At 34.7% G+C, this 16,077-nt stretch overlaps 1 protein-coding gene across 3 annotated transcripts in view; it reads left to right on the forward strand.

Moving 5' to 3' along the window:
• Positions 1-16,077, forward strand: part of LOC113511908 (methylcytosine dioxygenase TET) — a 177,270-nt gene that overhangs the window by 123,995 nt on the left and 37,198 nt on the right. For all 3 annotated transcript variants that reach the window (XM_052894489.1, XM_052894491.1, XM_052894490.1), the window contains one exon: positions 14,763-14,780. In XM_052894489.1, the coding sequence (XP_052750449.1) occupies positions 14,763-14,780 (18 nt within the window). The remainder of the gene's footprint in view (positions 1-14,762; positions 14,781-16,077) is intronic.

Below are 16,077 nucleotides of genomic sequence, written 5' to 3' on the forward strand. Positions count from 1 at the left end.
CATTCCTGAGGTCTCAGGTGTTATTCCTCTGTACTTCACTCCTGTAAATTCACTGTCATATCGCACCCTTCAAACTGAAACACAGCTAAGCAATCACAGCTGCTTCTCGGTAGAAACACGAATTGGATAGAGGTGCCCAAGCAAACGACTTTTCTATAAAATCTCTCTCTGGTAAAAGGTAAACGTGGTAGGTAGTTGAAAGGAGTTAAAAAAATCCAAAATTAAAATCCAAAATCCGAAACTTAGTAATTAGCCCCTATTATTAGTATAAAAGGTCTACTTTACTTAATCATCATTATTATCGTCATCATCATGATAGTCGCCTCTTGCCACACTACGAGAAAGGAATAAGTGGCCCATTCTATGCCGGGACCATACAGCCTACTTTATTTACTTTACTTAAATTATTCATTATAAACACCCATTTTTTTTTTTTTTTATCTGATGAAATAAGGTTTAATATGAATCATCTATTGATTATTTTAAAATAAAACAATGAGATTTAAAATAATGTCTTAACTCTCGCTTCACGAATATCATTTGTGTAAGAATATCCGATATTATGATAATATAAGTTAGGTATCGGTCGTCGACGGTCATGTGTACCGATGCAGTCGTTCGCTTATGCGCTCACCTCGGCCGCTAGAAAAGGACGAATGTTCAAACGATGCTCTTTTGTCCATTGATTAAAAAGAGACAGAGAGCGGTCCGCAAATACAATGCATCAGTTTTTTATTTGGTTTGTCTGATTGAAAATGTAGAGTCGAATTTATTACCTACCACTCGTCTCCCGTCATCCTTAGTTTACTTTCGATTTTATTGACTTTGAATTATAAGTATTTCTAAATGGAGCACAGGTAGATAGGCACTTGGGTACTCACTAAATAAAGTGCATTTATTTACTCTTCGATGTTTCACTTCAAAACAAAAACATTTTTCTGAATTTACTCTTGTATCTAAAAGCTATTTGTATGTAGGTATTAGATTTTTTTTTATACTTTTTTATATTTACAAAATCTTTTTTAAGACATTCTTAAAACTTCAGTATAAGAAAAATAATGTAAGTATACTCAACCACCTAAAAATTGAAAATTCTAATTTGTTTATCAAACGTCTGCTTTAAACGAGTGTGTGTGTACTTTACCGCTGTATATAGCGGCCAGCGGGGACAGGGGCTGGCGGCGGGGGCGGTAGCCGCGGTTGCCGCGTTCGTTCCGTCACACTGGCAGCAGTCACGTGCGACGACGCCGGTTCATAACGTGTTTTACGTAACATATCGATTCTCGTTGCAACTATCGATCGTGTATTGCACTTCACTATCGTTCAATTTCCCGCGCAAGTTTAATTTTCGAATTTTCCTACGTACGTCGCGAGTGTTGTGTTTTTTTTTTTTTTATTTCTTTGTGACTTGAGACCTTGGATTTTATGCAAATACCAAATTGCTAAGAGAACAGGTGGGTTAAAATTATTACTGTAACAGCTGAACTATATATATTTCATAAATGTTGACATGTTATGATAGAATAACAGAACCGGTTTGATTGCGCTAAATCGCTTATAGTGAAAAGGTCAATACTCCGAGTGGCACGCGAGTACGATAGATGTAGAGCTAAGCCCATGGTCATAAGTTAGTAGTTAGTTGCACTTGCATTGCTCTAGTAAGAAATCTAGTAAAAAGGTTCGTCTAATTCACGTATCTTCCTACTATCATAATATTTACTGGCTTTACTTACAGGTAAATTATAAATAATAATAATAATGATCTTTCTGGCGAGGTTTTCCCTACAGCATAGGATTTTTTAAAAGGGCGTAATATGGTTTCTTAAGGGTCTGCAACGCGCGCGTGACTTCCCTGATGTTCCAGACGTTCATAAGCTACGGTAACCCTATTTACCATCAGATTGGTCATATACTAGTTTGCTACCATAATAGTATAAAAAAATATTTGAGAGCTATTCGTATTTATAACCGATAACCCTTTTATTGGCCCTATTAATAAAAATTATGGATGGAATTCACAAAAATAAAGATCTTTAGCTACAAATATTTACCTAGTGTACCATATTACAACTTATAAGTAAATTTGAACGAAGGATACCTCCATCTAATCTAAATAGGAAGTATCTAGATAGAGTACTCTCTATCTAGGCACTTCCTACTCAGATAAAGACTTTTTTCTATTAAGAGTATAGGCTAATAACTATAGACATATTTATTATTATGCAGTGAAAGAAAAAAGAAGTTCTGTCATATGCACTTGTTTAATACTTAATTTTTTACTTGTCACGTAATTAACATCAAGAAGGGAAAAGGGTTGTTAGAAATGGAGTCTAACTACTCCATTCATCATTATCATCATCATCATATCAGCTTTTAACTATCCATTGCTGAACACAAGCCTCCCACTTGGGGGGTTTTGCCAGTTAGTTGCCACGCTCGCCAGGCGGATTGGCAACCGCAGTTAGGCTTTATAGATGTTTTAAGAGGGACGCTGCTGCCCATCCCTCGGCCTCCCTTAGTCCCTTATCTTACGATATCCACGGGAAAGAAAGGGATGGCTTTTTCTACGCCGGGACCATACGACCACTACTCCATTACTAGCAATATATTCTATCAGGTAGACTTTATCACGCATTAAAAACATAATTAATATGCAAGATGATAAATAGCCTAGTAGAATAAAGTGTATTATTTAATGAATAAAAATGTAATATTTAATGAACTGAAATTAAAATTGTAATAAAATATTTAATAAATAGGATAGCGCAGACGAGGTTCCATTACATTATTACGCATTACAAAATACAGTATGCAAGAAACCGAAAATAAATAGCCGAGTAGAATAGAATGTATTATTTAATGAATAAAATTGTAATATTTAATGAACACTGGAATTCTAATATAATATTTAATGAATTTCTATTCATTAAATATTATATTAATTCTTTACCGTGCAGTTAAGATATACAACCTAAGACCCTACAACGAATTTCGAAAAAATCTTTCTCGTGTTGTAAAAACCTACCTATTTTAGGTTTAGTTTTGGACTCCTATAGATAAAAATCTAAAAACATACAAAATAATAATGTTTTTTTATAGGTATATACGGAAATAAGTATTTCTTTTCATTTCCAACCGACTTTAAAATGGAGGAGGTTGTATTCTTTTTTTAATTGTTGTTACCTCATGACACAATCAGTTGCAAACCATTTTTGAAATATTCTTTTTATCTAAAAAGATATACTTACAGATTGGTCTCATACAATTTTATCAATATACAGGTTCTTTTAGTTTTTAATTTAAATATTTAAGTCGGTCTTTGTGTGTTTATACATTATTACATAACATACAATAGATAGATAGATACTCTTTGTTTCCTTCAAAAGATTGCAGTAGAAAATAAATATATATAAATAAAAAAATAATAATAAATTATAAACATTATATATAGATACAAACAATTATAAGAAATGGATCACCAGAGGGAGACTTTGTACAGAAGTCGATTGCTTGGGTACCTCTGTCCCATTCGTGTTTCTACCGTGAAACAGTTGTGCTTGCATGGCTGTGTTTCGGTTTGAAGGGTGGAATATCGTGTAAATTTACTGGGTACAGAGGAATAACACCGAACTCAGGAATGGCAACGCATGGGTGGTATCATGGGCGAAACAGAATACTCTGTTATGTCCATGGTACTGTTCATGTCTACAGGCGACGGTTACCACTTTTCATCAGGTGGGTCGTCAATTTGTTTGCCATTCTAAGTTGTATAAAAAAAAAATGTTAACACTGAAAAAACAATTTAATTATTATAAGGCCTAATAACCACACCACATCACACCACATAGAGAAACTGGCTGACAAATCAACACACAGCTGAAACTACTATGTACAGAATAGCATCACCGTTCCAAAATAAATAAACACTAAGAAGGAGTTTCCCGTATTTCCCACGGGAACGAAACAGGTTCCGTACAGGTAAAGCAGAACGGAAAACTGTCATAATAATCTTATATGAAAAATGTTAATAATAATAAAACTACTCATGCTTTTTTCCCAAAGAGGGTTGACGTCAGGCAGGTGGCCGGTCGTAAAACTAAAAACCAAGTCTTTTTGTAATATGGACAAAATCATATTACGCCGACCCCAAATGATTGGGATAAGGGTAAGAAGATGATGATAACTCATGCTTTTTTTAATGTGTGAAAATGGAATGGTGACCTACCAATTACCCATATCTCACCTGCGCTATTGATGTACCCCGGCAGGGCACCAATGATGGATGATAGGTGAGAATGAAAAGACAGATCAGTTGGCCCATCGTAAAGAAGTCAACAAGAATTAACCACGATGGTTTCCAGAGGTAACCGCGTGGAGATCGACCTGATAGCGTATATTGCTGGCAGTTGGGCTGCTAGAACCCATTACTACAGATAATAATATAAACTAACAATCCCTTTCCCTCCATTACTCATATGTTTATTACTTTATCCCGATCAATTTTTATCTGTACCTAAATATGTTTATTTACCGTATACATATTTGTACATTTCATGTTATGTATATTAATTTAAACATATTACCAGACGACTGATAAAATGTTATTACATATGAAATTTTAAAATTATTACGCAGTATAAAACAATAAAATACCTTAATTAGTTTTTATTGTTTTATTACATATGGATATATTAATCAACGATTGTAAAGATTAAAATACGCTCCTAATTTATTTAATTATTATATTAACATTACATAACTATCACTGGTGATTACAAAATCATCATCTTGTCATTATGCCAGATCATTTGAGGTTGGTGTGATATGTTCTTCTCTTTCATACTTCTTAATATCAGGTAGATAAATAGAAAATTTACCATTTCATATCAGCCGTTAATTGCCCACTGTTGAACATTGGCTCCCTCTATTGAGGCGGTTTTGCAAGTAGTTACCATGCCTGGCAGGCGGGTTGACAACCGCAGTTACGTCTTGGAGATGTTTTAAGAGGGACGTTGCTGCACATCCCTCGTCCATTAAAGTTCTCTTAGTTGCCTCTTACGACACCTACGGGAAAGGAATGGATGGTATATTCTATGCCGGGACGACACGGCAAGAAAATACGGATAAAAATTTGCATTTGCATCTAATTAAAGTAATGGAGGGGAGTCTAATTAAAGTTTGTACAAAAGTCCTCTATTCCTCTGTACCCAGTAATTCACGCCATATCCCACCCTTCAAACCGAAACACAGCCATGCAAACACAACTGCTTCGCGGTAGAAACACCAATGGGACAGAGGTACCCAAGCAATCGACTTTTGTACAAGGTCTCCCTCTGGATATATAATATATGTAAATAGAAAGAAACTTAACTATATAAATGAATAAGCATAACATGAACAAGATTATGTAAAAAAAATATTTAATAACTCCATATAATTCTATTTTATACACCACGCTATACGCAAAAACCGCAAAACGTACTTACCTTGGCAACGTCCTGACTCATAGTTTTCTTATCCCATATTTATCCTTATCGTGTTAGAATGTTTACAAACTGGTATAGTAAACTGTTGATAAGACTTATCGCGTGGCCCCGTTTCCCAAAAACAAATTTGTTATAATATTATTTGACATTAAAATGTATTATAGTCTTTCACATGTATTTTTTTAATGGGTGAAAATAGAATGGTAACTCCGCCTGTGCTATCGGTATATGCCGACGGGGCACCAGTGATAAATGATAGGCGAAGATGAAGGCAAAATAGTTGGCCCATTGTGAAAAATTCGACAAGAATAAAACCCAATGGTTTCCAGGGGGAACCGTGTGGAGGTCGACCTGATATTGTTAGCAATGGGGCTATTAGAACCCATTAATAACAGTCCCTTATCCCCTTTTACATGTATTTAAAACAGATTTATACTCTTTCCTCTAGAATCTATTAGGTATAGAAGTGAATTCTAAATATGTTACAATGCGATGCATGGGGTAATCATGGGGTTTCCTGTATGGTATGAATAATAGGCATAAGTAATATTGCTACCGCTACCATATCTGTCATATTGGATTCCTCTTGCACAATGGTGACAGAAAAAAGGTCATCGCTCGTTTCGGATCAGTCGGATATCTACATATATCCATTTCGATATATATATATATATATATATATATATATAATAACTGGTATTTAATAGATCCCTTACCTTATAACCCATCCCTAGTTTTTTTTTTTTATTGGATGAAAATGGAATGGTGACCCCGCCTGCGCTAACGGGATACGCTGGCGGGGCACCATTGAAAGGTGATCGATGAGGATGAAAACGGGCCAGTTAGCCCATCATGATGAATTAATCATGATAGTTTCCAGGAGGAACCGCGAGGAGGTCGACCTTGCTGGGTATATTGCTAGCAATGGGATTCTTAGTCTCCATTACTAACAATTCCTTTCCCCTCACCCATCCCTAGTTACCTGGCCACATAATAGATGACTACCAAAACACGCAAAAATGTTCAATGTTTTTCCGTGTTATGTATCTGTTATAACGCAGTATGTATACATGCATGGTGAATAAAAATTTAGGTCATTCTTGTGGTGGCCTCCATTCATAGAGAGCTCGTCGAGCCACAGTAATGTACCGAGTGCCGGGTCGATGTTTGATAGTATTGTAAATAAAAACACGTGGATCTCACATTGTATTGTATTGTATTGGATATAAGAGAACTGGAAAAACAAATTGAATTATTCCTTATCGACTCTCGTCTTCATATAGTTAACTTTCGGAAACCAAAGATGTGATAACTCTACTGTTCTTTAGCATTATAACATACAGACTAAAATAAAAATCAACTAACAACCAGCAATATAGATGTTTATAGATAAAAAAAACCATCGATAATAATTTGTTATGACTTTATTTTTTTCTATAATAAAGACAAATCTTCTGATATTGTTTTTCTTTTCAAAACTTATGTTAATTTTTTAACAATGCCCATTTATATCGGCTGTACGAGATGCAGCTCGTGGTGCGCGACGACACGCTCTGTGACACAAAACGCCACATAAAACGACCTCTGAAGAAGGCTTCTGAATGAGGTCTAAACCATTGTAGGAAACGACAGACATAGTAAATTCTTAAAATTCCCGTTATCTACCAACCCGCTTGCCAAGCGTGGCAACTACTGACAATCTCCCCCTTATGAAGTAGATCAATGTCCAGTAATTAACGGCTGATGTAATGATAATGATAGATATACGCAGTAATCTCCTAATAGTCTGCAGAAACTTGAAATGTCGCATATAAAGACTTAGACTATTTCTAAAGTGAAAAAAGTGTTGTCCCACTCTCTCCTACTTGCTGTGCCCAACAGGGTCCATAATTGAAATGTTATCTACTAATTATATTATGGAATGCATAAGAAATAAATAAATAAAGTCCGTATAAACTGCAAATTCAAATTAAAAGACAAAGGACATAAGCGTGCAAAGCTTCGCAGTATCCGTCTGTCTAAACATAGCAAGAAGAAACTATCTACAGCCGGCAGACGGACTCGCATGAACGTGATAATCAATATTGTTTCGCGACCACGCCAACATGAGTCTGTATAATTGGAAAATTCGCTGAAAGCTATAAATTTTCACTTTTGTCCGCGCTATACCTTTTCCGTGTAGCATTAAGGACGATAAATTAAAAGCGAGTGCATGCGGCCGACGCCAGTTTTACTACTGCCATTTATTATTTGGGATGCTCTTATCTGACGTAAATTAGTTAATGTTCCCTAGGATATTCACTTAGATCTATACGTTATACGTTACTTTGGGTTATATTATATTAAACTTGTTATTGAACTATATGTAGAACAAAATGTGACCGGCTATTATCCGTCGGACATCAATTATTGGCATAACTACTTGTGTACTTATATTGTAAATATGAAAGTAAGTTTGTTTATTTCTTATAGCACCTGAACGTCTTAAGCAATTACTAGGTTTGGTATACATTTGGGATGAAAAAGGATATAGTTACTTTTTATTCCAACCAGTAAACATATCCCGGTCACACAGAAGTCACAATAAAAAAAAAAACTAAATAAAGGGTTTTCAACAGACAATATCATATAGTTTAAGGCAGTATAAAATAACTCCTGTTTAATAGAGTAACGACCTCAAAATACATCCGTTGCATTTCAACTTTAAGAATTAAGAAATGGTTCTTATATCCACCTTGGAGATCTAAATGAATGGCTAAAATAAAGAAATATTATCTAAATGTATATTATATTAATTATATTTGTTGTACATAATTACGTGTAATAATTACTGTGCGTTTGATTTTTCATAACACTGTATTACAATTAATATCAGATATCGCTGTTTCCAAGGGTACTTACATACCTTTAATACTTTTGAAACTTTTAAAGTCATAATTCTTACAACATTAATGATCATGAAACCATAAAAATACGAACGAAATAAAGTCGCGTCCATTCGTGTCTACGTGGAACTTTTACACCGAGACGTAAATTTCAATTCAGAACATTTTCATGAGAGCCGTAATTGGCTTTACGAGTCATATCAACTGCAATTAGCTACTCTCACGGGCACAGCCACCTGTAATGTGTTTATTTCGCTTGAAAATGTTGAAAATGAGAAATTATTAAACGAAAAATCACTTTGTCTTGGAAATTACTACAAAAGTTTTGGAGCGAGCGTTACTCGACAGATTCATTTTATCGCCTATTTAAAATATTATATTCATTCGAAAATACTCGTATGTATTTTGGTACATGAATGCAATTAGCTATGTTGCTTTTTAAATAAGAACAATGGCTGGCACGAACAAAGCGTGATCATAAAAATTGCGGACAAGCCGGCTGGAGTACATAAGGGCTCCGCGTAATATGTAGGTCTCGCTCGCTACATTGTTTCTTGCACTTTCGCAGACGAACTCGGCTTTCTACTGAGAGATGTGATACTGTAATATTTTAAGTCGTTTCAACAAGGATGCCAGTCAATTATTACCAAACGGTAAGCCACCCTTGAAAACTAGCAACACAAAAATGTCACATGTAACAAAGACGAAGGGATTCTGAAAGAGACTGCTAGCCCGACGGAGCGTAGTATTGCCCATGTTACGACAAAAAAAAACCTTGTGATAAGTAGTTTGAAACAAAAAAACATAGTGTAGTTGGAGAAAACAGTAGACTTTATCCTACAGTAGACCAAGAAGATCAGAAACTCTAGAACTCCTATCCCCAGTCTTTGTTCCTCCACTGCAGTGGTTCAAAATTCGTTTGACTGAATTACGTTAAGGAGTCATTTACTATCCTATAAGAAATAATCATCTAAGAACACATCCTAAATGTTAACTTGTGATTGTGATTTTAGAATAGAATAGAAAATATTTATTGCCAGAAAAATACAATTACAACAGAAAATACATATATAAGAAGTGTCTCATATTGTGCAAAAGGAACTGGCTCAGCTGATGCTGTGAGTGTCCCAGTGCAATGTGTACAACTGCATAGCGCTGGTTTTCTGCCAGTCCCTCTCTTAACAATTAACTAACTTAATTAACTCCTGATGCAAAATGATAAATTAGTTAATCCTCTCTATGGCGACTTAACTCCAAATTTATAAAGTTGCAATCTATTCTCGTTAACAAAAATAGAATATCAAAGAACAGCTTTATCACGATGACCTCCAGTTTGCCTGCCAAACGTGGTAATTACGACAACATCGCTCCATCGTAGAGTTTGTTGGTCTCGTCTGATCGAAAACCGGTTTGTGGTTGTGAATAATTTTATTATTATCTGCATACCGACATATTTGACAGTTAATTTAATGTATTTGGCAGAATTCAATGGCACCAGAAATAACTGGCTCAAATTACTCTCATTAAATCACAAAAAAATAGGGCGAAAGTACCTAAAATTGCTTCAAATGTATACAAAAAAGTGATCATGTGAACATTACGATTATTCGTTACGTGTTTATATCGAGATAGTACTCATACGTTTACAAATAACAGGTTTCCTATAATAGCGTGAATGCTGTCGGCGCTGGTAGACGGCGCGGCGTGGCCGCAGTCACGCATTCGCCGTATGACATCTGATTCTACGACAATTTATTCCATTCATGTTCTGTAAGTGGTCTCGGAAGAAATTATCTAGTTTACACTGTACATTTACATGAAAAATGTACGTCTATGAGGAAGATTGGGATATTACTGTTTTTCAATCTTAGTTTTCTATTTCACTCTTTTACACTACAAATTTCTTGTAAATAAGGATGCTTCTAATCAGAAAAAAACTGTTGATTAGGAATGGACTAATTTATTGCTGATTAAAATTATAACAAGTGTTCTCTTAATTTAATGTAATTATTGTTATTAAAATTCTTTAATCTGCCATGTTTAAATGACAGAAACAAATTAAATCCATCAATGTCTATAAAACCTTACTCTCATCCCAACCCTAAATGCGTAACAGTCAAAGGGCGCACTCCTATCTTGTTTACAAACAGAACCAAATGACTTCATTCATTTCCCGCCGGCGTCCGCCTCATATTTCCCGGCGGGCCAGGGGATCGAGATCAGACAACCGTAAGATATCCCACTCCTGTGAATCCCGTCCTTGAACTTGACGCAGTCACGCGCCCACAACAGGGACATTTACCTTAATGTAGACATCGGCTTACTCGATCCTCAAAGTTAGATATAGTACCTACTCACTGACGTAGCACTTAGGGGATTTCCGTTTAATCTAATTCCGATATTCTTTCACCAGATGTCTCGGATATTTTCACATTACAATAACAAAGCCCAGCTGATCGATAGTAGAAATGGCAAAACACACAAATAATAAATACTCTCTTCTCCAAACTATTACATTGACCAATAAAACTGGTTTTCTCTCATACACGTCATCATACTTCATCTCTAATTCAGTATATTGTTTTTGTTATGTTTTATTTATTTATTTATTTAAATTGTGATACGTAGGTAACAATGGATGGTAAAACAAGATAAGTCCTCTATGATTAACCCCATATATCGAGGTATACAAATTTGCAATTATATAAGAAAAAACAAATGTTGTATTTTTTTAATTTAAGAGACGTGAAGATATGCATAGTTCGAGAAGCAAGCGAGTTTTTTTAAAATTACATGTAAATTTTTGCTTCACGTATTAATATATAGATTATGTATTATCTGTGGTTTTTGATGTCATCACGCGTTACACTTTCTATCAGATGGTTCAATCTTAGGTCGTTTTGTAGAAATTACTTGTAATCTAACATGTATGCAACATGTTAGATTATAATGGATTTATGCAAAACGCATAAAACCTATCTAAACCCAGCATTTTCGTCTGTCAGCTTCTCCTTTTATAACCTTAGTGATCCGACCCGACATCGCACGAGTAAATAAAATTTTCGAAAATAATATATAGTCTATTGTTGCTCACCGATAATGTAGCTTTCTATATGTGAAAGAGTTTTTTTTTTTTAAATCGGTTGGGTGGTTTTGGAGTTACTAATATACAAACATACAAGAGTTCAAATCTTTCCTCTTTATGTCATTAGTATATAGATAGGTACATATTACATATGCATTGCAACAGAATTTCTTTATTTCTCCCGTGTTCGCCGTAATTGTATTTTATTATAAAAATCTAATAGATCTAGTTCTACAAGAATAAAAACACCGTTAAACCGATGTGTGAACTTGCAGGGCTTTCTTACAACGTACGTGCTCTGTAAATCCGGATGCCAAGTCCGGGTGAAATACACCCTGTTATACCCGGCTGGGAATACGCGTAGACACGCCGCAGACGGCCCTTGAACTTTGCCCGGCTATACCCGGTGACGGCTGTGCGTGTAACTATGCATGAAACGGTCGGAAAGACAAATCGAGCCCAATTTGTCTGTAATGTCGCCGCCTGGGAATAGAAACGTTTTAAAATGCGAGTAAAATACTTTTTATTCCGTTTTCTTTTTGTTAATGCGAAAAATTTCGATTCCTATAAAATATTAAATAGGTAAAAATGAAACCAGTAATATGCCATAGGAACTACATGTTTTTTAAAAAAGAAATATTAACGGAAAAAATCTCTCTCTTTCCCTTTTAACTGTCTGCTGGAGACGTTCTCCAGCAGACAGTTAATTCAGCAGCTTCCGTCTTACAACATCACTAAAAACTTAAACTTTAGTTGCCAAATCCGCCTGCCAGTCATGTCAACTACTTGCAAAACTCCCCTTATGGGGAAGGCTTATGTTTAGCAATGAACATTTAACGGCTGATATTATGATGATTGAGAATAGCTTTTTTTACAAATACATTTTGGTTAACTTGCTTATAATGTTAAACTGTTAAGTAAAAATTAAAAACATGCCAACAACCCTTAATGCGTCTCTGACACGCCTTCGTGTTGGTTTTGAAAAAATATATTGACGTGTGACCTTAATTCACGTGGTAAAAAAAATAAAGAACCTACTCATGACGTAAGTGATATTTCAAGTTTTCAACGTAAACAGTCCGTAAACATCCCCGACCTACCCCTAACCGGTTATATCTGTCCGATTCGACTTTCCACTGTAGATTACAGTGGGGTCAGTCCCTGGGCTGCGGTCGGCGACCCTCGAGATATCTTAGCTTCCAGCTAGTGCTGGATCAGCTATTTTCCTGAGGTCAAACAGTTTCGCTTTACTTTGTTCTGAGTTCATATTTTCGGTACACATAAACATGTAAAATCTTTATCAATACGCGTATATCAATTACTAGTGATCCACCCTGGCTTTGCACGGGTCGATAGGTTGAAGTAGCAAAATTTTTCTTATATTAATAGCCAAATTTATACCTTTTTCTATTGTTATGTTCGTAAGGATCTCCGTTTTTTTTTTGAGTCTACATTATTATTATTTTTTTCAATAATAAACGAAAAAAAATTTAATTTAAATTACAAAACTTTTTCAAATTCAAAAGTTTTAATTTGTATCGCGAGTACTTTATGCAAATCACCGTAACAGTCACGTACGTAACAGTTTACGCACAACGGCCCAAATAAGAGGCTAAGTGCGAAAAACAGAGTCTTTCTTACACCGTAACAGTCGGACGAACAGGACACTATATTGGGTAAATACAAAAAGACAGACTGATACATCACCACTACATACCGAAATTTGAAATTTTTTACATTTTTTTTTATACAACTTAGAATGGCAAACAAGCTGACGGTCCACCTGATGGAAAGTGGTAACCGTCGCCTATAGACATGAGTAGTAGCATGGACATAACAGAGTATACTGTTTCGCCCATGATACCCCCCATGCGTTACCATTCCTGAGGACTCAGGTGTTATTCCTCTGTACCCAGTAAATTCACGCCATATCCCACCCTTCAAACCGAAACACAGCCATGTAAACATAACTGCTTCACGGTAAAAACAGGAATGGGATTCCTTTTCATCGCTATGAAAGTATTTCCCAAAAATCCTAGGTCCCAGATTCAAAATCTAGTATTTTAAAAAAGACGAAATCACAGGGAATATATCATACAACGGTAATTTATATTTTAAAATCATACCGGCCGTAATAATCGTAATACTTTATGATTCATCGAGCATACTATAAACATACCCAAGTGAGTCACGGTAGAAAATAAAGTACGCACTAGTCAATATATGGATGTTTAATAACTTCTCTTTTGTTTCTGCTTATTGCAAGTTTAAATTTACCTCAAGTAAGCGCTAGGGAAAGAGATCTTTAACGGTAAGGTTTAAGATTACATTTAGTTAAATATTTTCGTATATTTTGTATAAATTTATATTGAAAGGAAAGTTGAATAAAAAATTGTACATAATAATTAAATTTTCAAATATAAATCTGAATATACATAATAGTATGGTAATGATACAAAGATGTAAATACTTTATCAATTTATATCCACTTAGAAAAAGCGTACTGGCTACTATCTGATTAGGTATTAAATTATATTAAAAAAAAATAATCCAACCAAATTTTTCGTAAATTAGTAAACTCAGAGATTAGTATCTAAGCAATAGTAACATTGAGTACCACATAATAAATTGTATTAATAAACATTTAAGTATAACGTATCGACCGATAGTTTTACAGAAAATCTGAGTCCTGACCTACAACAAGTAAAAAGAAACCGGGTATCGGTTATCCTTGTTTTTTATCTACCCGGCTCGACAACTAGCGTATCCGGCCGATAACACCAATACCGCGGTCAGGGCTTATCAAATCCAGAAACACCGAGATATTTTTTAGAAATATTATTGGAAATAAGAGAATAAAATATTTTACATAGAAACCTCAGATAAAAGTTATCTGTTCCCGGAATTTCTGCGTGACTGGAAGAATATTATATATGTAATTTTCCATTTCATGCTTCATACTGCTTACGAGTGTAAAACTTTTTTATGACACTTGATTGAGTCGTTCAAGTGTCAAAAATGAACAAACTGTTTATTACATAAATAAATAAATAGTTCTGTAACATAATTATTTATTTTTAACTCCACTTCTGCTGAATCTCTACAATATAGAAGGATTTGGAAAATCCTTTTATTATCTTTTACACATAATCCCATACAAATGTTTACAAAATCGGTTAAATAGTTTAGTGTTTAAACCGAAATAACTGGTTGTATAGAACACAGTCTTAAATTGTAGTTTACACTTTAGTTTTAGTGTAAGTTTTAGTTTACAAAACTCACTAATTTTCATTTAATTGTTTACAGGTCTTACAAGACATCAAGGTAAATATGAATAGATCCTACCTAACCGTTCGCTTGTCTTGTTAATTAACTTGCCTCTGCATTTAATACCTTACCTAACTTTTTTTATGCTTTTTTTTTCATATCTAACTTTTTAATGACAACTGACGTATTCTAAACATTTTTTTCTTTTTAATTCTGCATTTTTGAATATATTATAAACTGTATTCTTAATTTTTTTTTCTGCTCGCCATTATTTACTTTTAACTTTTATTAATATTTGCATTGATATTTAATCAGCATTGTTCTCGTATTGAACTATATAAACAGTTTTAATTAAACTTATTTAATTATGACTGAACGTTGCGTTTAGTTTGTGCGTGAAATTGTGAATTGAATATTTTACTTTAAAAAGATAAACAAGTACTGCACATTATTCATGTTTATATTTAGATATATATGCCACTTATTAAAAACGTACTGGCTACTATCTGATTAAGTATTAAATTAGACTTAAGAAAAAAAAAGTAATAAACCAATCAAATTTTCCGTAAATTACGAAAGGCAAAATTAGTAAACTCGAAGATAAACTGCAATGTGATAGTGATACCAATTACCACATAGAGACTTTGTACAAAAGTCGATTGCTTGGGTACCTCTGTCCCATTCGTGTTTCAACCGTGAAGCAGTTGTGTTTGCATGGCTGTGTTTCGGTTTGATGGGATATGGCGTGAATTTACTGGGTACAGAGGAATAACACCTGAGTCCTCAGGAATGGCAACGCATGGGGGGTATCATGGACGAAACAGTATACTCTGTTATGTCCATGGTACTGCTCATGTCTATAGGTGACGGTTACCACTTTCCATTAGGTGGGCCTTCAGCTTGTTTGCCATTCTAAGTTGTGTAAAAAACAAGTATTTATTGCGTGAAGGCGTAACATACATTCATCTATCTATCCATCCACATACATCATTACAAACTTTAACATATATGACATTAATAGAATAATGTTTAATTTATTATATATAAAGAAGAAAGATCACGTTATTATGTTTAGCAGTTGACAGTTAACGTGGGTGTCGTAAGAGGCGACTAAGGAGGGCGAGGGATGGGCAGCAGCGTCCCTCCTAAAACATCTCTAAAGCCTGACTGCGATTGTCAATCCGCCTGCCAAGCATGACAATTACTGGCAAACCTCCCCATATTCAGCAGTGGACGTTTAAGGCCCCATATGATGATGATGATGTAAGGAATAGGGGCGTTGGTATCGCATTGAATACTCTACTTACTTGACATTATTACAAAGAATATTTTAATCCTTAAATACCTGAAGTTT

This window comes from Galleria mellonella, unplaced genomic scaffold (assembly GCF_026898425.1).
Source record: "Galleria mellonella isolate WM207_F2 unplaced genomic scaffold, CSIRO_AGI_GalMel_v1 utg213, whole genome shotgun sequence".
In the NCBI taxonomy this organism is placed as follows: Eukaryota; Metazoa; Arthropoda; class Insecta; order Lepidoptera; family Pyralidae; genus Galleria; species Galleria mellonella.